The sequence below is a fragment of the Antrostomus carolinensis genome, unplaced genomic scaffold (assembly GCF_000700745.2).
Source record: "Antrostomus carolinensis isolate BGI_N321 unplaced genomic scaffold, ASM70074v2 scaffold4845, whole genome shotgun sequence".
Taxonomy (NCBI): Eukaryota; Metazoa; Chordata; class Aves; order Caprimulgiformes; family Caprimulgidae; genus Antrostomus; species Antrostomus carolinensis.
Genome location: NW_010318362.1, coordinates 55,920 through 79,869, shown reverse-complemented (window position 1 = coordinate 79,869; position 23,950 = coordinate 55,920). Strand labels below are relative to the sequence as shown.

The 23,950-nt window shown below is 41.7% G+C and overlaps 1 protein-coding gene across 1 annotated transcript in view; it reads left to right on the top strand.

The window, feature by feature from the left end:
• PKHD1 (PKHD1 ciliary IPT domain containing fibrocystin/polyductin) overlaps positions 1 to 23,950 on the top strand; it is a gene marked incomplete at both ends in the record, with an annotated part of 83,797 nt that overhangs the window by 15,554 nt on the left and 44,293 nt on the right. The window contains 7 exons of the mRNA XM_010168864.1: positions 2,838 to 2,968; positions 3,755 to 3,890; positions 6,960 to 7,155; positions 8,588 to 8,655; positions 11,659 to 13,272; positions 13,453 to 13,596; positions 22,019 to 22,232. Of these exons, the coding sequence (XP_010167166.1) occupies positions 2,838 to 2,968; positions 3,755 to 3,890; positions 6,960 to 7,155; positions 8,588 to 8,655; positions 11,659 to 13,272; positions 13,453 to 13,596; positions 22,019 to 22,232 (2,503 nt within the window). The remainder of the gene's footprint in view (positions 1 to 2,837; positions 2,969 to 3,754; positions 3,891 to 6,959; positions 7,156 to 8,587; positions 8,656 to 11,658; positions 13,273 to 13,452; positions 13,597 to 22,018; positions 22,233 to 23,950) is intronic.

Genomic DNA, 23,950 nt, shown 5'->3' with positions numbered 1-23,950 from the left:
CCCTGAAGACAAGAGCTTGGAAGATTTTCCACAGGACTCTAGGGTCATTACATCTCTAATCTACCCTGCATGTGACACAGATGAGAGGACTTCACCTGGAAGTTCCAGCAAGGTGCCTAGCCAACTGTGGCTAAGCCAAACCAAAGGCTGTAAAAAGCCACATTTTGGCTTGGGATGTTGGGAAGAGTCTTCCCAACCCAATGAGAAATGTGGAGAACACTCTTGACACAGCTGGGTCATGCAGTAAGGACCAACAGTCTCAGAGTGTAACTTGTTTTCAAGAAGCTAGGAATGCATTTAGAAACATGATCCAGGTTGACTCTGACAGTAAAATTTCCAGGTTTTGTCTGGAAACCTCTTAGCTTCGTTATTGAGGTGCTTTGAATTTGGTCTAGCAAACATCACTCAGGGCAGGAGTACTGGCCTGGGTGGAGCATGAAACTAGTTCAACCATGTGGCATGGAGAACTGATTGTGCCATGCTCAGCCACTTTGGAGCAGGCAGAGGAAGGGATTGATGGTCTGTGAACTTCTATGTGGATGAGCCATGGGATGGTCTTGGGGGAATGTAGGATTCTGAAGCTAAAAAGCAAGAAGTTATGGCCACTACTTTGTTTGATTAGAGTGGCAAGAAAGATAATTAACAATTTTCTTTCCTTTTTATTTTCTTTTTTTTTGTTCCTCCTCTCCAGTTGAGAGGGTCATATAGTACCTAAGGCTGGTTGATGCTCACTGCTTTAATTCATTAAAAACTGAAACAACAAAAAAACCCCAGCAACAACAACAACAAAAAACCCCTAAACCCCACCACCAAAACCCTAAAAGAAAAAATGCCAGCAACGGCAAGTTTTAGTGCTTGGGCCTTGCTTCTCATTTCCTTCGCTGACAATCCAGTTCTCCCAATTACAGTGATCTGTCACTCATTAAAAAGAAAGCAAGTGTAATGCCATCTTACATTACATATGCCTTGAACATTTATAATTGGAAAGAATTACAGCTTCCATCTGTGTTTTTAATTTCTTCGATTTAAAATACCTCTCTCCAATCTTATCGTAAAGTGCACACAGGCAGTATTTCATTGCACATGGATATAAGTGTAGATATCAAAACTTAAAGAACATCAGTCTTTATGCAACACACATGGATTTTGTACTCTAAATCTGAGGCTCCTTATCTGACAACAATCACGTTAGACAAATGGCTTCAGTTTTGACTTCTTGCTGTTTCCAGCTCTGCAAACTTAACATTACAAGAGAGGGAGTCATGAAACGTTGTGTATTGCATCAGGTCCCTCTTGTCAAAATATCACTGGTCTCGGTGATGCTGTGCTGGGAGTTCCCTGGGACCTAACTCTGTAAGTGTGGGATGCCTTTCTGAAGATACTATCATGCTCCAGTGAATGGAAGGTTCTTGCTGTTAATGTCTCTGCTGCTGTTTCCCTGGTTTTGCTGCCAGCCAGAGAAAATCTAGAAGACTAAACCAAGTAACAAGTGATAGAATAGGAGCAAATGGCCTCAAATTGCACCAAGGGCAGTTGAGATTGGATGTGAGGAAGAATTTCTTTGCTGAAAGAGTTCTCAGGCATTGGAAGGGGTTGCCCAGGGCAGTGGTGGAGTCCCCATCCCTGGAGGGATTGAAGAGTTGTGTAGACATAGTGCTGAGGGACATGGGTTAGTCGGGCACTTGTCAGTGTTGGGTTAATGATTGTGCTCCATGATCTTAAAGGGCTTTTCCAATCGAGGCAATTCTGTGATTCTGGACTTCTCTGTTGCTTTAAAGAATTAGCAGGAAACAATTCTTTGAGGAAAAGGTACAAGGGAGTCTGCCATCAATGCATGATGACTTTACCATGGAAGTTTACTTACAATACACATGGAAAGCATAATAAAACCTCATTTGGTTTGTAATGAAGCCATAGTACCAGGTACACATAAGCACTGCATTAATAAAGTGCCTGTTTGAGCAGTTTGTCCAGCTTTGGTCCTAAAACTCTTCAGTACTGATAACTAAAGCAAAGAGCTGTAAGTTTCAAGCAAAATATTTTTTTAAAAAATATATTTGTCTCTGAACTGCATCAAAGAACAAAGTCCAGGTTAGAATCACCATTAATGTCCTTTCCCGTTCTCTTTCCTGTTTCTCTTTGAAATGTCTTTGAATCTTCTAATCACTTGAAAAAGTAGAGGGGCACCTTGACTATTTGCAGTGGAATTGGGTGCTGCAGAAAAAATCAAGTGCAAGTCTGACTTGTGTTGGGTATGATCCTGTGTGTGACTGAAAAGGCTCAGCTCTGACTGGCACAGAGGAGACCTGAGGTTGCTTAGTGCTTCAGAGAATCAAGCCCTCTGTGACTTTCCTCACAACTCTGCTAAATCTCAAGCCTTGCCAAGTCCCCTTTCTAACCTGAGTTTCCTAGACACATGCTACAGGCTTTTTTAACAGCAGGGTGCTTGGCAGCTATTTGAACTGTGAAAGCACCTGCTGTGTTAAGCTCATTTTCCATTCTTAGTGCTTCTTCCTTCCTTCCTTATTTCATTCTTGGGCTGGGGATCTTTCTAAGGGTGAGATCACAGACCAGACCTTGCTGGCTTAAATAAATATGTCATTAAAAAATAAACCGAGAAACAAACTCAGTCCTACTCTATGTCAAGAATCCAAATAATAGGCAAGAAGGATCTCTGGTGAAAGAAAGGAAGCTAGGCACAGCAAGGTGGAAGCAGATTATCCTCAGATCAACTGAGAGACTGTGCTGCCTTTTGTAGTCACCTACTAAAAAAGAATCCTTTGCATATAAAAATGTCATTCTAGATCTTGAATGTAACAGAATAATTGATTTTGTAGGAGGACTGAGAGTGGCTCTCAGGGGGACCAATCTAGAAGGTGTAAATTTGGTGTTGTTTGGATCTCAGCCTTGCCCAATTTTGGAGGATAACAGAAATTCAACAAGGATTGAATGTAAAGTTCCATCTCGGGTAAGAAACCACATTTTTTTGTGAACAGTCAGCAGCCTATAGGACTTTCTATGTTTTCCTGGCCTCAGCTGTGATAGAGGAAGGGCAAACGGTAGCCCATCAGCCAAATCTTGGCTGTGGGACAATTTACCATGGATTCCACCTAGAGTTTAGACCAGTAATTTAGCTTAATTTTCAGTAGATTGATAGGTGATTTATGAAAACCAATGAAACAGCAGAAAATCCAGATTCAACATCATTAGCTAAGCCTCACATAAACAAAACTGGGACTTGGAACTCTAGCAAAATTGCCCATCTCCACTTTCAGTTGTCTGCTAGTAGATTAAACATGCCTGGGACAATTGTTCTTGCTCATGTTGTTGAACCTTCTTCAGCTCCAGATCTTCTACTTTACATCCAGACCTCCTTCAGATGTTATCTGTGTGTTATGCAAAAACATGCCTAGGGATTGTCAGCAGCAGTTCTCTTTGCATGGCAAAATTATACCCAGGATGATGCTAATAGTTTAAGTGTAGGGATAACTCTCTGTGATTTACCACTGTTTAATTTATTAGTAAGGATATACTAAATGAAAATCTGCATAGTCTGGGGTTGTTTTAAAGTTTCTAACTCTCCATAGATGTCCTTTTAGAGTCAACAGAACTGTACACATTTGAGTAGAGTCTAGTAGTATCAGTGCAATGTGCTTGACTTATTAAGTATGGGAGATGCAGGAACACAGGGGATATATGTATTTTTTAATTTGTGCATTCTTATCCCTTACATTTTCTTAATTTCTGTTTCTAGAGGACAGAAGACACTGCTGTCCATGTGACACTAATTTCTGTGTACCAGTCAACAACAGTAACCAACCTGTTCCAGTATGATCCTTCCTTAAACCCTGCTGTTGTATCACTGAGCAGAAACAGAAGCGGCATAGCAGGTGAAAAGATTGTGGACGTGTTTTGGGCATCATCTGTAGAAGTGTTATCGCTGATGGTGGTGGGGCAGAGGGAATTTAGGTCTATGGGGTTTGGTGATCTGACACTGTTTGTTGCTGTTTTCTTTTAACTTGGAGTCCTATTTGTTTAGTCTTGATCAGTCCTGGTTGTTTTATCTTGGTTTTACTCTAGCATACTGAGTTGCTTGCCCTAGGCCAGTATGGATGATGTCTGTAGGATGTTAGGTGTGGTATAGTGTTCATTTTGTGTCACATTTCTCTAACTTTGCGCTGAAATTATCCCACCCATTCATTTTTGGTAACAGGTTCAACCATGACAAGAGAAATGAGCTCTAGAGTGTGTCCTTCTCTAGGATCCCAAAGGGTTGATCATAAGTGATCATTTTAGGTTGCTGAAAGTAGGAGAGAAGCAACACTTGCCTTGCTAGTTCCCATTTCCAAGCCAATGGTGCTTCTTCTAGTTTGACCTTGTGGTCCATTACTTTAGAATACAGGCATAGACTTAATGAACTTTGTGGGGGCAAAATAGATCTTGTTGAGGGTTTAGCATTCCTGTCTTTTGAAAGTTTCTATTTGGGGTTGTTTTGGGTTTTTTTTGTCCATTTCCCTTCATTTTTTTCCACAAGGTTTTGACTGGGTAGTGGGAATAGAAGACATTAATGGTGAATGGTGTCCACTTACAGACAAGTCTTTTAGGAATAAAGTTTACTACATTTCTGTGAGTCAACCAGATGCTAAATTCCTAGTATCTGAGAGAGAGAGAAAGGAAGGAAGATAGGAGGAAGATAGAAATATTCCTGCTTTCCTTCCCACCTCACTCCCATTCCTCCAATGATTCAATCATCTGATCTTACAATTCTTACCTCTCTCTTTTTGCAACCTCTCCAGTGCACACCTTAACAAAGCTCCTCCCAGCTCATCAGTTTGGCTGCACTTGATAGGGTTGCAAGGAGTTAGGTGACTGCCAGTGACAAAACACACTTCTTGCTGCATGCCTGGCATTTCTTTTCCTTTCCCCAAATGCCCTTGTCATTTTCTATTACTCCAGAATGCATAAATAAGAGAAAACATCCTTTATCATCTGAATATTATTCATATACCATAGCACCAAGGGGAGATTTTTCTAGCTGCAGGCAGCCCAGGTGCAAGGAATTCCTTAATGTTATAGCATCTCGTGAATGGTGGTGTGGCTGAGTTCAATCTCCTATTCAGAACCTCCAAGGCTTCGTGTTTTAATATAATTTTCCTTCTATATAATAAAAAGAATAAATAAATTACACCGATGCCTTCCAGGCATCTAGGATTAAGCTGACAATTGACCAAGAGTCCAAAGAGTCCACACTATTAATATATGCAACTTCTCAAGCTTTCAAACTTTATTTGACTCTTTGAGCATGCAGAATGGAAAAGTACTGGCTTCAGGACCTGCTCTAAGGAGGAACTGGTGGATGAGGGGAGCTTTGTACAGATTCTCATGCTTATGAAAAGCAGAGACTTCTCTAAAGCAGTGACCGTGCCTGCTGTGGAGGCAATGCTAAAGCCAATTGCTCCTGGTCTCTGCTTGGGACACAAAATTGCTACTCACATCTGAATCTCTACTAAGGATGTATCAACCTATAAAAGTTGGTTTTTTTTTTTTTTTTATTAAGAGAGAGAGTAAAGCAGATGGGTTGCTCCTGACTACCTCCCCGTGTGGCTGGGATAACAGTACCACCTGCCCAGTGAAGAAGAGGAATGGGAAAAAATGAATTTTCTCTGGGACAGCTGATCTTTACCAGCTGTTCTGGAGCATCTCTGTGGGTAGAAAGTGTTTTGGGCTGGCCAGCTCAGGGGGATGATAAAGAGATATTAACACCTTTCTCTTGATAAATTTAGGAAAAGGATTTATGTAACATAGTGATCTATGACAGCAGGGAGTTGGACTTGAAGTCCCCTTCTCATCCTGTTTATTCCTGTTTCTGTGCAACTGAACCTGCACTCTTCAGAGGAGATAGAAGGGTGAGATTCACCTTCTAAGTACATTTGTGTGCTTGTCGCTTTGACGTCTTTCATAGTTAGTGAAGAGATACAGACAGTTCTGTGGTGGGATCCACAGGATGGATGTCTTCCTTAGAATAAGATGAAACATGCCATAAAGGCTCTATTTCTCTTAATTCACTACAGATATAACTATCTCAGTGAAAATACTTTTATTTGGACTGAGCCATACCACCCTCATTTTTTAAGCTATTTCAGGAGGAGTTTTAGGTTATGAAATTCCCTTCTCCACTGCCCTTGTCCTTTTCTATTACTACAGTATGCACAAATAAAGGAAAATGTCCTTTATCATATGAACAGAGCTTAAATGGGAGACAGAGCCATGTTTTCTGAAAATAAGGTTCTCTGAAACATGCATGGACATGTGCATCTAGGTAGATCATTTAGCTGTGGGAGGCTCCTGAAAGTGAGATGGCTCCATAGTGCTGAAAAGTGTGGTCCGGATCATTGTCAGGGATTTAGAAAAAATCCCAGAACTCCTCAGCTCCAGTTTATGTAAGCTTTAGAAATTTTGGATTTGGCTTTTTTCAGGTGCAGATATTTATAGGATAGACATTTATGGTAAGTGGGCATGGATCCTATCCTGAGTGTGTACCACTAGGCTGAAAGTGGCTGTAGATGGTCATAGCCATTAGGGCCAGGTTGGATGAGGCTTTGAGCAACCCGATCTAGTGGAAGGTGTCCCTGCTGCTGGCAGGGGGGTTGGAACTGGATGATCTTTAAGGTCCCTTCCAACCCAAACCATTCTATGATTCTATGATAGCCAAGTTCACAATGCTGCCTACGTTTCAAGACAACCTTGGTGGCTAGTGATCTTATCAGGGAGGCCAAGGGATTAAGTAGGATACAGAACCACTGTGGTCTTACTTTTTGTTTTGTTTTGGTTTGATTGACATGACTGGACCTATTATGGCATGATGGGACTCCATGCTCTTCCTCAGGCAATGGTTCAGTGTGATAAAATAACTATTACCAGCAACATTAAAATAGTTTCATCCATTCTCCACTCTGCAGGGGGTCAGGAGCTTCAGATTGGAATATCCCAGTTTGCCAGTTACCAACAGTCAGACATCAAGGTCCAAATTGGGGACTCATGGGCACAGATCCGGGCGCAGATGGACCATGGTGTTAATGTGACACTTCCAGCCTTGGCTGCGGGATGGTACAATGTTTCTGTCATTATCAATGGCATTGTTGTAACTTCAAACAGGTATGTGAATGCATGTACGTTCCATAAGATATAAATATCATTCTCTGTCCTATTTGGTATTTTAGGGTTAATATGAAAAGGAAAGTAAGTTTTCACAAATTCTGTACCTAACAGTAAAATCTGCAGTGTGGTATAAAATTATGAATAATTATCAAGGCATTTATTGATCTGCGGGACCCAAGTCAGCAAACTGCTAATGTTAGTCAACTAACTCCCCGTGGATCAGTAAGAGACAGGAGAGAAACATTTTAGAAAAAAACAGTTGATTTGATGAAAAATGCATATTCAGGCAATCAAAGGTATTCACAGATTCAGGTCAAATGCAGATAAATCCTGCTCTAGGAAAACAGTAAAAGAAAAGAAACACTTTTCATGAGAAAAACAAAAGCTAGTTTGAAAAAATACAAAAATGCTTTGTTTGGAGAATTTTTAAAATTATTCAATTTCTGTCTTTTAAGGTGACACTTCAAGTTCATGCCTAGATAAATGTAGTATAAATGAATTAATATGTGGGGGGAAACCAACATGAAAGTGGGATGCAATAATACATTTACAAGAACACAGATTTACTCCTCAGCCACACAGCTCCCATCCATGGCAGCTGCTAAGAATGATCCTGAAACAATGGTGTTGGGGAGAAGGGAACTGCTTTTATTGTTCATAAACCACCCTAAGCTGCTTGTTGCATTGATGAACTTCAGAAGGAGAAAGCCTGTGGTTGGTGGGATGACACACAGGGATTCATCCCACGTGATACTGCAGTGTGTTAGTAGCACCATCTCTTTGTCTCCAGGGTCAGAGAATGGAGGGAGATGGGTCATCCCAGGAGACAAATGTAATCTCTGGTGGGCTGGATTGAAGGCTTGGGAAGGTCTACATCTCTAACGTGTCTTTTTAGTGAAGGGGGGTGTTTTTGAAAGAAGGATGATGAGAAGGACAAATAGATGTAGGTGGGACAGAAGCAGAGCTACACCCTTATCTGAATGGGCTTCAGGAAGTTAAGTCTGGTTTTATTCTTGCTGCAGTTCCCTCCACTGTCTGATGGGAGGATGTAAGGAGGGAAGGCAGCTGGGATGGTTCTTCAAGGCACTTGCATCTGTGAGCATAGCTACAGTCGGATCTGCTTGGTGAAAAAACTCTTGTTCTTGTTTCTTTTGATGGGCAATTCAGCTGCACCTCATGGACTAAATTTGTCTCCCAGGTTTCCACTTGATAAGACAGTGTTCATAATAGATGTAGCTAAAATCATACGGAAAAATTTGAGGTGTGGAGTGGTTTTGTCACTGTGGCATTGACCAAAGGGGATGTGCCAGATGGGTATTTGGCCTTCCAATCTAGAAGGCATGGTAAGAAAGAATAGTACTGCAGCAGGAGAGAAAAATATATAAAAAACCCCTCAAAACCTCCTTTCTGTGTTGCTTGTGTTTTGCAGGGTTGAGCCGTTAATCCAGTACCTCTCAGAGATCTTCAGCATAGAGCCATGTTGTGGCTCCTTTCTGGGTAAATAATGTCGGTACATCTGCAGCCACTTATGGAGGTTAAAGAGATCAAGGGCACAGTTTTCCTGCAGGAATGGAAGGGGCATCCCATTTCACATCAATTTAAGTGAGGGTGTTTTAAATCTGTGACCTTATATTATGCAGAAATCAACGGGCAGAGAGGAGCAGTCTGGAAATGTGGGATTGTAGTGAGCATCCCTCAATCTGGTTGGCTGTCTCAGGGCTCCCTGTGCTTTGAATTTGATTTCCCTAAGTGTTTGCTCATGTATCCTTGCACGTTCCCATTGGGAAAACAAAGCACGCCCACACCTGACTCATCTGTGCTGTTTCTTTCAGTCATTACGCCTCCATCTTTCAAGGTTTTCTATGTGAAAGTTAGCTGGAAAGCAGAGTACAATTGTGGTTTGAAGCAAAATAATTTCAAGTGTTCCCAAGGAGGATGTTCATTTTTGTTAAGTTGAAAAGACAAAAAAACGAAAAAAACAAACCCAAACCTTTTTCAATGTTAATTTTAATCAAAAGTGAAATATTTATTAATCCCATTCCAATCTTTTAAACATTGGAAATAATTTAAGTGTGTTTCAGAGCAAAACATCACTGAATTAAAAAGCCAAGTTTTACTTTAAATCTTAAAAAGCAGATTTGGGGTGGCTGATTTATTTTGTCTTTTGGCTGGGAGTGGAGGAGAGTAGCGAATTTTACGTCAGAGCAAAACATCACTGAATTAAAAAGCCAGGTTTTACTTTAAATCTTAAAAATCAGATTTGGGGTGGTTGATTTATTTTGCCTTTGACTGGGAGTAGAGGAGAGTAGCGAATTTTACATGAGCCCTTAGAAATGCTTTTATAGAAGACAGAGAAATTCTTGTGATGCACCCTCAGGTCCTCCACAGATCACTTTCCCAGGCTTACAACACATTTAAAGATACAAAAACTCAGAGGCTTTGTGGTACATGATTAGTTCAATAATTTGTTAAGTGCCCAAGCCTTGAAAGATGAGAGTGTGGATAGAGCCTGCATAGCAAAGGCTATCAGTTTTGAAGATTAAGTTATACTATTAAAAAAAAAAGTTACATCCTCCTTTTCAGAGAATCCCAGAATGGCCTTGATTAGAAAAGCCCTTTAAGATCATGGAGTCCAATCATTAACCCAACACTGACAAGTCCCCGACTAACTCATGTCACTCAGCACTGTGTCTACACGACTCTTCAATCCCTTCAGGGATGGTGACTCCACCACTGCCCTGGGCAACCCCTTCCAATGCCTCAGAACCCTTTCAGCAAAGAAATTCTTCCTCACATCCAATCTCAACTGCCCTTGGTGCAACTTGGGGCCATGATATTTCATATTTAAGGGTAAATTGAAATTTATTTAAGAGCTGATTAACTCTTTGGCTATAGTTTTATGAATGGCTTAAGCTGATTTAGAACCTCATTGCTGCAAAAAGCACCAGTCCTTTCCCCCCTTATCTCAACTCTTTTGTGTTGTCTCTAACACTTGTGTGGCCATCTGGATTAAGGATTTGAGCTCACTCAAAAGGAACTCTATTCTACAAGAACTTTATTTTTGAGACAGATCATGGGAAAAGGAAGGGCATGGGCTTAATAGATAAAGAGGCTGAAGCAAGCCAAGGCACTGGGAATACCAGTACTGCAAACTAAAGGAAGATAGAAGCTTCAGCTGGCCTTTGGGCCTGGAAGCATGGGATTAGGCTGGGAATGCTGGAGGGTTTGCATTTTTGTGATTATCACTTCCTAAAATCCAGACCGCTACTTCTTCAGTGCTGCCCTTATTCTCAGCACCCTGGCAGGCGGTGAAGATACCATTGCTTTGCAATGTTAGATACATCCAGGTACATCCAGATATCAGGGTTCACACTTTTTCCAGATAAGCACTTAATCTCAGTACCCATGGTGGTAGCAGAACCTCCTAAGGCTGCTACTCCTGTCAGTGTGGAGAGGGAAACTCCAGTGCCATGTCCTAGAAAAACTCTGTGGATCAGACCAAAGATAGCCTGACTCCCAGAGTGACCCAAAAATAGGTTGTCTTAGGAAGATTATATGATTGGGACAGTGTATGATGATACTTCTCTACAATAGTCTTCTAGCTTCCAACACTAGACACATAGACAGATGCAGCTGGAAGTCATAACTCTGTGTCTAACTCTTCCTGAATTGCTTTTCCATATGAATGACCTTCTTGGTTCACACAAAATATCTATTTACCCATTTGCTCTCTTCTGTGGTATAAAGTAGATGTTCAGGGAATAAAAAACATCCAGGCAACCACAGGGCAAAGCAGATAGCTTGCCTTCCTCCAGCCGATGCATGGGAAGTCTTGGTCAGAGTGGCCTTTGACAGCGGAAGAGGAACTGCTCATCTACCCATCTTAAATGGTGCAGGTTGGAGCATATGAGTAGGGGAGGGGTTGAAGCTGGAAGCATTCATCAGTGTATCAGCTTTTCTGGTCAGTGAACTCCTCAAGGGAAAGTGACCATCAGTGCATGGCAAATCTGTCACTCTGCCTAAGTGGCCAGGTAGAATTAAGGAATGAAGGAGGGTCTGTGATTCTGTTTTTTTGTTTGAAAGTACCACATTATGCTTCACTGTATGGAGCTGACCAAACCATCTCTACCATCTCCCCATCTGCCTGTACAGACAGCCCCATTCCCTGAAGAGATCAGACTCTGTTTACTCTCAGGGGTCCTCTCACAGCAGTTTCCTCCTGTTCTGTGGTGGCTTTCTTACTGCCACATAGGTCCCTAGCTATCTGATACCTCGGCCTTTTGTCCACATAGGATTACCCTGATATATGACTGCTATTATCTCTAGCTGTCTTGTTCCAAAAAAAACAAAACAAAAGAAAAACTTAATTTCTTCTTCCATTCAGCCTGGCTAAGACTGTCTGCCATGCTTATCAGCTCATTGTTTGTGATTGTTCATAAACACTCATTAATTCCTTTCCTACATATAATGTTGCCCTTCCTTATTTTATTTTACTCCTAGGTGGAACACTGCTCACAATCTCTGGAGTAGGCTTTAGCCAAAATCCTGCCCTGGTTTCTGTTTCAATGAACAGACAAACCTGTAAGATTACTCACTTGGCAGAAGAGACAGTTTGGTGCCTGACCCCACCAGCTTCTAATTTGTCTAATGAAGATTCACAAGACATCTCTGTCGGAGTAAATGTAGTCATCAGTGGTAGGCAACTTCAACATACTCCCTTTGCAAAAAGGAACACCACCTTTAATTACCAAAGAGCTTTGACTCCTTTGATTACTGTTGTTGAAATGGAAATCACAGCTAGCAGCTTGCTCTTGAGCATCCAGGGGATAAACATCACTGGGTCTGTGGTTGAGCTTGGACGCAGTGCATGTGAACTTGAGTTTCAACGTGGGAACAAGTCTGCACGGTTTTATCAGTGTTCTTTGCCACTGGACAGCCTGGAACCTGGGACTTTCCCCATCCATGTTATCCAGAGGCAGCTAGGATATGCTCGTGTGACAGCAAGGCTGAAATCCCTTACAATAACTCCACGGATAACCTCCATATTCCCATCACGAGGATCAATCTGTGGTGGGATGTTACTGACTATATCTGGTATTGCTTTACAATCCAGGAGGAATTTGGTACAGGTCAGCCTGGAAAGTAATTATTCCTGTGAGATCCAAAACTCTAGTAATGATGCCATTAGTTGTATTGTCCTTCCAGGAGCCCATCCCTGGCATTATCAGTGGTTGGCTGGGGCATCTTGGGCTCTTAATGTCACAGTAACTGTCAATGGGATTAGCAGTATCTGTCTTGGAGACTGCACACTCCACCTTCATGAGCAGTGGACACCTCTTGTAGATTTAGTGTCCTGGGAGACCAATGGTACATTCACCTATGTGATGATCAAAGGACAGAGGTTGGCATGGCCAAGTGATAGCCCCTTGGTACACATGAATGACCAGGTGATCTGCAAGGTAACTTTCTGGAATGAGACCAGCATCAAGTGCCAGACAGACTGCATTGCTCCAGGGGAGTACAGCATTTCCATATCCAACAGGAAAAGTGAGCAAGCTTGCTTCAGAAAGGCATCCAATGTTCTCAGCATCCTGCCTCAGGTGGACAAGTTTTACCCACAAAACTTCAGTATCAATGGTGGAGGCCTCCTCACCTTAGCAGGCTCAGCACTGAAAGGAAAGAGAATGACTTCTGTTCTCATTGATTATCACCCTTGCCTCATTCTCAATGTCACCTGTGTAGCTATCCAGTGCATGGTGCCTCCAGGTAATGGGACTAGGGCTTTGAGTCTAAACGTAGATGGTATCTCCTATTACCTTGGAAGAATAAGTTACAATGAGGAGTTTACCCCAACTTTCCTTTCACTTGTTGCAACCAGTCTCCTTTTAACGATGACAGTATCACAGGTCACAGAGATGGACACCATCTACGTATTTGTTGGAGACTTTGCTTGTAGTGGTGTCACCATCACTCACTCTACTCTGCAGTGTTCAGCTCCTCTGCTCCCTGTTGGCGAGTACCATGTGCTGGGCCTGGATGTCCCTAGGGGTTGGGCTTCCTCCAACCTGACGTTCACCTCTCAGCTGATGGTGACAGCTGTGCATCACAACTGGGGTAAGTCACAAAGGCTTGTTGCAGCTCCTCGATGGGGTACAATGTGATAGACTGTGGTGACTGGGTTTTTTGGGGGTTTTTTTTTGCATGAAAGCAAAAATTGAGAATTAAAAAAACTACCTTTTTCGACAACTGGCTATTGGGATTTGTTTTAAATCCTGTTTTCTGTCCTTTTCCAAGGTGGCTTGAATGGAGGAGCAGTTTACCTGCGTGGAACTGGCTTTTCCCCATGGAAGACTTTGGTCACAGTCTGTGGCAGCAACTGTGTACTCTTGGGCAACACGACGGTGACTGACCTGAGCTGCCTTGCCCCACGCTTACACGGTCAGCTAAGACACAAAACCTGGCCTTAGGTTTTTAGGGGATATTTTTAACACATCTTGACTCAAAAGTGGGAGGTTCAAGTGTATCTCATCCCAAGGGAACAGAAAGAAGCAGCAGCCCTGGAGAAAAGAGAGGAGACAACATAACATTGACTTCTGGTTTTTGAATTCAGTCCAAAGGCAGTTGCTATCAGGAGGAGTTTTTATGTCAATGGTCATGGGTTTTGGACTAGATCCACCGAGTGCCCGTGGCCACACATGCTTTTTGGGTGTGTATGAGATGTGCACAATGTCAGAAGTTCCTTGTGGTAGCTATTCCTTGGGAATACTGTCTCACAAAAACTGTGCATGAGGGGGCTCTAAGGTTGGGTACCCAAGCACCTCTTGGCCATCTTAGTGATTTAAGTTCCCTTAAATGCCTTTTCTTCTGTGGCCCCATACATTTTGTGTTTTGACTACAAGATGGTACAGCTTCAGTGGGGTAAGAGGGTGAGAGGAAAAGGGTGGATGATGGGAAGGGTGAACAAATTATGTACTGTGACCAGTTCATACCTTTAGGTAGCTGGAGATGAGGATTTGAATTCCTTGAGAGGAAGATGGGATCATCCCATAGTCAGATCATTCTCCTTAACTGCAGAGAGGCAGCAGGGGATGATGCCATGATCTCCAACTCTCTCAAAGAGAGAAATAACCCTGCTTTGATTTTGGAGGAAACTCTTTGAAACAGGCATTTCCTGGGGCAAGACACATTTCCTTCCTCTCCTACTGGCAGCACAGGTCCTAAGATCTGCAACTGGCAGAATTTAAGACTTTTAAATCTCACCCTGAGATGTATACCATTCCCCAAATGCTAAACATGGAGCACCTGCCTTGGTGCTGCAGCATTGCAACGCTTGGTAACATAACACTTCAGCCCTTTCATAGCTCTGATGCTAGAAGAATATCCTGACATCTACAGAAATATTTGCTGTTCTGTGGCCATCCAGAGATCCATCATCTAGGTGATCAAAGATCTATGGCCTCTTATCCTTTGTGGGCTTGGAATAAAGGTCGCAGTGAGTGTGTCCATCGGGGTAAACTGGCAGGGTTTTGCTCAAAGGTATGTGGCATCTCCACCCTTCAAAATAGTCAGAAGTTGACTGGATTAGTTGCTGAGAAACCACTTCACTGTGAAATTTATAGTTCTTTTGAGTAAGGGTTGGGACAAGAATCATCCAGGGTCCCTTTCAGTGTCACTTATTACAAAATTCTGAATTTGCTCTTGTCATTTTGAATGGTTCCTTTCTTCATCCATGAAGAATACTAAGAAAAATGGAGGGAGTGGTGGGGGGAAGGGCTTTAAAACCCAACCGCAAGCTCTCAAAAGCAGACATCAAGGGGTCATAAGAGCTGAGTTTGCTTTGCTTTAGAGAAGATCCAGGCACAGTGCACAAAACTGCCTATTCTTACTTTTTTAAACAAGAAAAAAGATGTGGTGTTGGAGTTATGGAAAAAAAAATATCAGAGCATTAAACAGGGAAGTCTGGTTATTGCAGGAAGAATAGCAGAATAAAATGTAATCAAGTTGATCCAAACTGTGAAAACACTAATGACTGTTCAAAATTCACTGAGTGATAAACAGTAGAGGGAGCTTGAGGAAAACCATCTTAGAGGAAGGACCACGATACTTATTGCTGACACTAGATGTCAGCAAGTGAATGCTGATGGCTACCCACTTGCTGGTTGTGTTTCTGGAGAGAGGATGGCAAGGATGCGTTTCCTCACTAACAGAAGGGGCACAGGCACTATTGCTTTGAGGTCAGTTACAAGACAACCTTTCTCTCTCCTGCTGTGGATTTTGCAGTGTGCAGCCTTATGAATCTCAGCAGTCGAGTTACACAATTTTTTCTCTCAGTGGAGTATTTATGGAGTATTTATGGGAAAAGGTTAATTATTTTGGCATGGAAAAAAAAAAAAACAAAAAGAAATCTTCCCAGGCTGATTAAATTTGTGTTTGCCAGGCTATCTGTACTCCCTGAATCATATTCAGCCTGTGCACATCTACATGTGGCATCAGTGAATCTGTATACAGAGCAAGATGCTTTCCAGATGGCTTTCTCTTAACATTTAGAGGTTTACATCCCCCCACCATTTAGGGCATGAGTGGATTTACTAAGTGCAGCTAGTCCAGTCTCACCTCATGGTTTACATGTTGCTGTTTGCCCGGGGAAGTTTGCCACTTGGCACTTGCACATCCAGTGCTCAGACCTTTCTTTCACAGCCTCGTCCATGTGGGAGATATGATGAAGTGACTTCAGGGATTCAGGACCACAAGCCGTGAAGGAGATGGGAGGGATAGGTCTGTGGTGCCCCAGGGCTCCTTCAGTGCAGTGACTGGTGCAGCCAGGTTGGACGCTTCTCTGACATTTCCCTGCATTGCTCGTAGACCGAGTGATGAGAAGTGAAGAGTTCAAGCTGCATTTCTTCTGTTAGAGCACGCTGTGAAGCAGAAACACCTCCCCTCCGGCACTGCGGGATGTCAGGTGGCAGCTCACCACCTGGGGTTTTGGCACTAGGTCATGTTGTGTCTGGCCTGTTTAAGATTAGAGATGTTCACGTGGGAATCCCCAACCAGTCCATCTAGCTTACTCATGTGATTAAATCCACAGGGCAAGGCTCTGCAGGTAGGAAATGTTTCTTTCCCATTTAACATGCAGTTATTTAAGGCACAAGGAACCACCAGTCTAAGCAGGATCCATCCATAAACCTGCCCCACAGGGTCTCCCTTAGGAATGGGTGTTGAGTGGGTTGCAACAAGGTTTTGGCTTGATCATTGACAAGAGCACGTTGAGTATGGAAATATGCTCAATCCAGAGCACAAGGAGTAGGAATGGAAGCCTAGACTCTTTTATGAAAACCGTTGTCTTTTGCAAGCTGCAGGAAAATCAGATCAGAAAAGAGCTAAAAATTGAGTTTCTCCCTTAAAGATTAAGAAAAATAACAAAATTAAATAAAATTAACAAAGCTACATTCCCTTCAAGGAAAAACAAAACCAAAACAAAAAAAAAAACCCACTCAAACCAACCCCACAAGTCTTTAAGGGTCTGGTAAAGAAATAACTGACTTGATCCCGAGAGCTCTTCCCTTCACTTGTTCTTGCATTGTCACTCGTGTCACAGTGTGGTTGTTGAGTGCAAATACAGCTTTGGATTCTGTTCAGCTCAGGTTAAATTTACAGAACACATGGTTATTTTCTTTGGGATTAAATTGTGCTCCTGTGAAAGATGGGAAAACTGTCAGGAAGCTTGAGGCAAGTGAGAAAATAACTGAATATTCCTATTAGGTGATATAAGGGTAAGCATCATATATAAGTCTTGCAGTAAGCCAGTACCTGAAATTTTCTATTTGACATTGGGGTGAGGGTAAAGAAGGCACCTTTAAAAGGAGATGAACTGATAAGAAGATCCATCAGGGAAAAAGCTGAGTCTAACTTGCCTGGTTGCATCAGTGTTGTTGGAATAACAGGTCTGGCTTTAGGACTTTGATATAAAAGCCTTTAGGATCTTTGTTAGCTAGTCCTGGACCTACAATTAGCCAGATTATATTGGTAAAAGTGAATGTTTAAGAAAGAGGAGTTAGATTAAAAGCTAAAAATGAAATGAGGTTCGTTTAAAAGGAACAAAGATATGGCTTGGTGGAGCTCTTCGTATGGGGCAAGAGGAGAGAGAAGAATGAGTTTTGGTTGCAGCAGTGCAGGTGTACCAAGAGATACACTGAGTTAGGACCATGGGAGACTATAGGCAGGGAAATGGGGTGATTTGTATGAGTAAAGGCAGAAGATATGAAGATAATGTCTTGTGGCAATTGAAATCTGAGTAGAAGTGAAGGCCTCTGGTGTTTATTGCAGGGATCAAACCAAAGGATCCAAATGATCCCTTCTGTCCTTCAAATCCAGAAATGAAATTAAGGAAAAGGAAAAAGAAAAAAAAATGCATATTGATTACACGGCAGGAATGTTCTGACAGTGAGAGCTATCAGGCAGTGGAATAGATGCTTGCAAAGTCGCCTCTTGGGACTTCTGAAACTCGGCTGTGCGAAATAAATGTCTCCTAGGGAGCAATTCTTCATAGGCAGAGGTTGGACTTGACGACCTTAACAGGTCTCCTTTTCCCCTCTCCCTTTATTTATTTATTTATTTATTTATTTATTTATTTATTTATTCATTTATTTTTAACCTTTGCCTTCCCATTAATGTTATGCTCTGCAATCCATTTTATGAGCTGTGGATGACTGGGGATGTGCGGTTTGGCACTGGGACTTCTTGGGCAGTTGTTCAATTAATCTGCAGCTGCCCTTGGAACTCCTGTAGGTTTTGGTCTCATCACATGTCTGACAGTTGTTATTAAACAGTGACCCAGAAAAAAATCCTTATGCTGAGCATCCCAGGGTCCTGGCTTAAGCCAGAGTATCCCTCAAAGACAGGGTTGAGGGCAGTTAGTCCTTAACCCCTTACCGACATGCAGAGATTTGGCTGCTGTTGTGTCTGATCTCAAAAGAGAAGCTGTAATGGGATGAATGCGTTCATCACAGGGATGGGATTGTATTAAATGTGATTAACAGGGTTTTTTGGGTTATGAGGTTTTTTTTGGTTTTTTGTTTTTAATAAGGAATATAAATCATTAGGAAGCTTCATTCTGGGGTTTGAACACTACACAATTAAGCAGGGAGAAGAACTGTGTCCCAAAATGGACAGACTATCCTTTTGGGACATACTAAACATATTGCACTCTTTAGTTGATATTTTTTGATACTGTTGTGGCAGGAGATAATGCTACTAACAATAACAAGAGATATTTGCATTTAATGGTCAGAGGAAGGGGGTTGAAAGAACAAGACTTCCTCCTAACTGAGAAAAGTATTAAATCCGCTTGGAGCAGGGGAATAAGAGGACCTCAGAGATCCCCAAAGAAAGAGTGAGAACTGGACATCTCGTCAAAGAGTGGTATCTCCATCAGAGATCTCCTTCCTTCCGCTTGAGAAGCAAAAGCAGTCCTAGGTTTGATTCTTAGATGTATAGATTAAGCAGGTTTTATTGAATTTTGCTTCTGCTGATCTCTTTAAAACCCTTTGTAGCCACATCCTTTAACTTAGATTTTATAAATTAATACCTTTGTTTACCTGATTTGAGTTAAAATTTATTTCAGTAGTTGGCAGGATGCAAGAGCTTCTTTTCCTGCAGACATGATAACTTTGAGATGAGGGCATTGGAGCACGTCAGAAATGCCCAATTTCAATATAACAGTTTAAGAGTATCCAAAGAGTGACAGGATCTTCTTCTACTGAACTCTAAAGGCTGTGCAGGAAATATCTTCTGGTGACCTGCATTAGCCAGGCAAGTTCTTTGACAGCAGCAAGGTATTGAGGAAAATATCTAAGTCCTGAGATTCTGTGAGTAATTTCTAACATTCATCCTAAAATTGGGTTCAGCTGCTTTTCCACCTAGGGAAAGTCTGCCATGTTCTTTTCAAGACCACAAAAGTAAACTAAAGCCTTTTTTGATTAGTTCAGCAACCTGTTGTTCTTTCTTAAACTGTGGAATGTGAATTTAATCTGCCTTTGACCACCCACCTTCAGAGAATGATCAGACACTGGAACAGGCTTCCTAGTGGTTGATACCTCATGTCTATCCATGTTTAAGAGGCATTTGGACAATGCCCTTAACAATAAGCTTTAAATTTTGGTGGGCCCTGAAGTGGTCAGGCAGTTGGACTAGACTCCAGAGGACGACTACGAGGATGATCAAAAGACTGGAGCACTTCTCCTATGAAGACAGGCTGAGAGAGTTGGGGCTGTTCAGCCTGGAGAAGAGAAGGCTCTGGGGAGATCTTATAGAAACCTTCCAGTTCCTGAAAAGGACCTACAGGAAGATTGGGAAAGGACTTTTTAAAAGGGCACGGTGTGATAGAACAAGGGGCAATGGTTATAAACTAGACGAAAGCAGATTTAGATGAGGTATTAGGAAGAAATTCTCTCCTGTGAGGGTGGTGAGACACTGGCCCAGGTTGCCCAGAGAAGCTGTGAATGCCCCCTCCCTGGAAGTGTTGAAGGCCAGGTTGGATGAGGCTTTGAGCAACCTGGTCTAGTGGAAGGTGTCCCTGCTGATGGCAGGGGGTTTGGAACTGGATGATCTTTAAGGTCCCTTCTAACACAAATCATTCTATGATTCTATGATGGTGGTAGGTCCTTTCCAAGTGAAAATATTCTATTCTATGTTAAGCTAATATTGCTCTAGTTGGTTATTCATCTAAAGTAGTTGACTGTTCTCCATTGCTACATCTGAGCTTATCACAACCTTTCATGTTACTGGTAGAATAGAATAATAAGCAGGAGGAGCTCTTATACCCTATTGCAAAAGTGGAACAAATTCTTCTGTCTACAGGAAAGTTGTGTGTTTGTGGAGGAAGGAAAGGGCAGTGCCATCACTGCTTGGTTGTCCTTCATCTTTGCTAGTTTTGAGAAGTTCTCAGCCTCCCACTGGATGAAAAAGAAACTGTACATGCCATTTCTTTTGGAGAAATTCCTGTAATGAATTGGTTCTGCTGCAAATTGTCACAAAGACAAGCTCTTGATAGTATTTAGTCCTCTTAGATGGTATTCATCTGCCAAAATGTAGATATTTAGTGCCACTTAAAATGCTCTTGGAATGGCAGCCTGGTCTCTAGGATGACACAAGGCTTCTGTGGGAACTATAAGATACCTCAGGTATAATTTCTGGACAGTAAAACCAAAATGCAGGCATGGTGCCACCATTCCTCTAGGCTCCTCTGGCTGTTACTTGTCTCTGTCATGTTTATATGTAGTTCTTTGAGGCAGGGATTGTGTTTGTCTGTGTTTGAAGGGATGCTGAGCAAGCAAATTGTCCTTGGTTATGGGGAAGGAAAGAGATTAAGTGTATTACAAAATATGTGAAGATGTGTGTATCTTTTTTCGTATTCTAAATCCAGAGAAGAAAATTACAGAAGAATTGTGAACTCCCTCTCTGAAGTTCAGAGCAAATGAAATGCTAGGTTTTAATATTTAAAAGTGTACCTTAAACATTAAACTGCTATAAACTTTTAAAAAATACTCCATATGAAATAATAATTTTTAGCAAAAAGCTAAATCTTTTAACATGGGAAATACAACATATTCATATTTTTACCGTTTCAAAAACCATTTTCAGAATTTCTTAGGAGCCAAGACATTCATTGACAATGACACTTTCCCAGCAAACAAGATAATTTTTGAACAATCTGGAATTTAAAAAAGCAAACAAAAAAACGTCTTTCTTGATAAATTTCTATTGATTGCACTTCTGATAGAATCAGAGAATGGTTTGGATTGGAAGGGACCTTAAAGATCCTCTAGTTCCAACCCCCCTGCCATCAGCAGGGACACCTTCCACTAGACCAGGTTGCTCAAAACCTCATCCAGCCTGGCCTTAAACACTTCCAGGGAGGGGGCATGCACAACTTCCTTGGGCAACCTAGGAAGTTTGAACCTTGATACCTGAGGAACACTCTTGGATACTACAGTGCAGTGTCATACTGTTCACAGACCTTTTGAGGAGCTCATTACAACTGCTTTATTACTTCAGGATTAATAAAAATTCTCCAAAACATTTACATGCTCAGGGTTTTGAGAGAAACAGTTTTGATCTCTGGTATGGCTTAATGTTTAATTTTTTTTTTTTTTTTAAATGATTAAATCCAAACATTTCAACTGATCTGAACTTCAGTGTCATCTCACTCAAAAAAAAAAAAAAAATCATTTTTGTCTGAGTTTAAAATAATAAAACCTAATTTATGTTCACCTGTTTCTTAAATACACCTCAAAACAAAGTAGCTGCTCCCATTACATTGCCTACCACATCCCTGGAGTCAAACTTGGACCAAGTTTCTAGTCACACTCAGGTACAGAGCAAGGTGAACTGGGAGATCCCAGTTCACACAAGTTCCCTAGAAGCTCTCCAAGCTGTGGCAATGGTTTCACTGTAACTATTCTTGGATTTCAAAGCTTACAGACCTTAAGCTGTCATATCTCCTTGGTAAAAGATGTGTGTCCTACTTCTGATCTGTAAACCATGATCTGTCTTCCTCAGAAGAAATGTCCATGCTTTTCTTTAAGCACTTATGTCGCCTCCTCCTGGATGGAGCAATTTGATCCTAAAGACCATCCTGATGCTCGATGCATAAAGGAGGTCATATGCTTGGTCACACAAAGCAAAAGGGGCTGAATGACTTTTATTGAGACCTACTCATCCTCGAAAAGGGTGCACCGAAAAGGAGGTTGGGACATGCATATCAGGAATGCACAGTGATGACTATCAGTTGCTAAAAATCTAGTTAAAGTCAGTGGTTTGTGGGCTGCTTTGGGTTATTTTTTCCCTGTTCTTGTCTTTGTAGCGTCTTTGGCCATTCTTTGTGGCCTGACACATTCTTCTGTTGACTGCCAAGAAGACAGAGCCTCCTTCATCGAATGTGATGTTCAAGTCATGGTGGATTCCTATCACCAGAAAGGATCCGTATCTTACCTGTACGTCTGTGAGGACAACCCACCTCAGTGGCACTGGAGGGACACTAACCCACCCCAGAGGCATTTTGCTGGACTCTTTGCCAGGTTAGTGCTGCTTCTCTCCAACAGTGGGCCCATCTATGAGCAACATCCCCCAGAAGGTGTTCCACCTTTTGCACAATTGGCCTCTGACCAATCGTGGACTGAAGGAACAAATTTCTAATTCTTAGGTTGATGCCAACAGAGCAATTTAGCTTTGAGACCACTAGAAAGCTCCGCTGGGTTGTGAAATTCATTTCTTATGTCTATCAAAGCATCTCTAGTCCCCCCTCCTTCCCTCCCATCTTTTCAAAGTGTTTGAGAGACATCAGAAAATCCATCTCGTAAACAGCCTGCTTTGTTCCTTCTTAGGTTTTAATATTTATCTTCTGATCCAAAGCAACATCTGGTGGATGCCAATGGGGAAAAAGATTAGGCATTATGAAAAGCAGAAGGTTTTTTTTTCTTCTTCTTCTTTCCCCCCCCCTTCCTCTCTCCAAGCAGTTTAATGAGTAAAAAGTCACAGAGATAATTCAGCAGCCTGTGCAATATTTACTCAGCAAGGGTGCTCAGGCACTTACTCAAGGCTCAGGCTTTGCAAGTCCAAGGTCAAGTTGCCCAGGAGTATAAATTGGTACCGTTGCCTTTAATGAAGCTGTGGGGAATTATACCTGGAGAGCATTTACTTCTAGGAGTAAGAGGGAGGCTTGAATTAAGGGATAAACAGGTGAACAAAACTTTCCAAAAGACGTTAAACAAATGGAGAATTAGAGTGTCACTGCAGTGCATTGCCCATGATTTACTGTACATGGAAAACCCATTCCTGACTGGTGCATGGTGCTACAGTCCAGATATTTTAATGGAATTGCAGAGATTTGATCCTCATCCTTATCTGGTTCTTATGTCACAGATAGTGTTGTGACTCACTAGAGGGAGTTCTGGATGGCCTGTGTTGAGAGAAGAAAACCAACTGGCATTTATGGAACAAAGACAGCAAGACACGAGTTGCACTATTTTTTAATTTTATTTTTAAAAAAACAAATGAAAAAACCCCTTACACCAGTTTACACAGTTACAGCATCTGCCTGTCAGTCTGTCATTTCCTCTCCAGCAGCTTTTGAGCTCTGGTTAATTTGACCTAGATTTCAGAAGGTTTGGACATCTTAAGAATTATGAAATTCTTGTCAGTATTAGAGAAAATCTGTGTTAGGTACAAATACATTATTTTCCTGTTCATAGAGAGCAGGGTAGAATTCTGCCCTAATCTCTTGTTTGCCAGCAAACTGCAGACCAGACAGCAGATACATGCAGCTGGCCAACTGACATGTCTGAAGTCACATTGTGCATTGGTAATGTCCTATGACATCCTAGGAGATGGAGACAATAGTTTTGTTGGGGGAGATCAGAGTAGGGCTACTTAGAGAAGGGAAAAAAATAAAAATCCTGAAATTAAACTAATTTTATCAGTTCTACTACTACCAGAATGACTTATTTAGAAATGAGAAGCTTCAGGAGCCTTACCTTGTCTAGCTGAATTTTGCTTTCCTTTTGCTTATGTCAGTGTAACCTCAAACACGGTAACCTCAAAACTTGAGAGCAACAGGGTACCTCAATATCAGTCTCTTTTGGTATTTTACTTCCTATTCCTTGGATAGTAAAACTGTACTCAGTTCTTGACTGATAAAAATGCATCTGCAATGAGTCTATTCCTATGATTGGTTTTTCTTCTTGCTCCTTTTCCTGGTTTGGGCTGCTGCTGTGGAGGGAAAATTCATGCGGTCCAT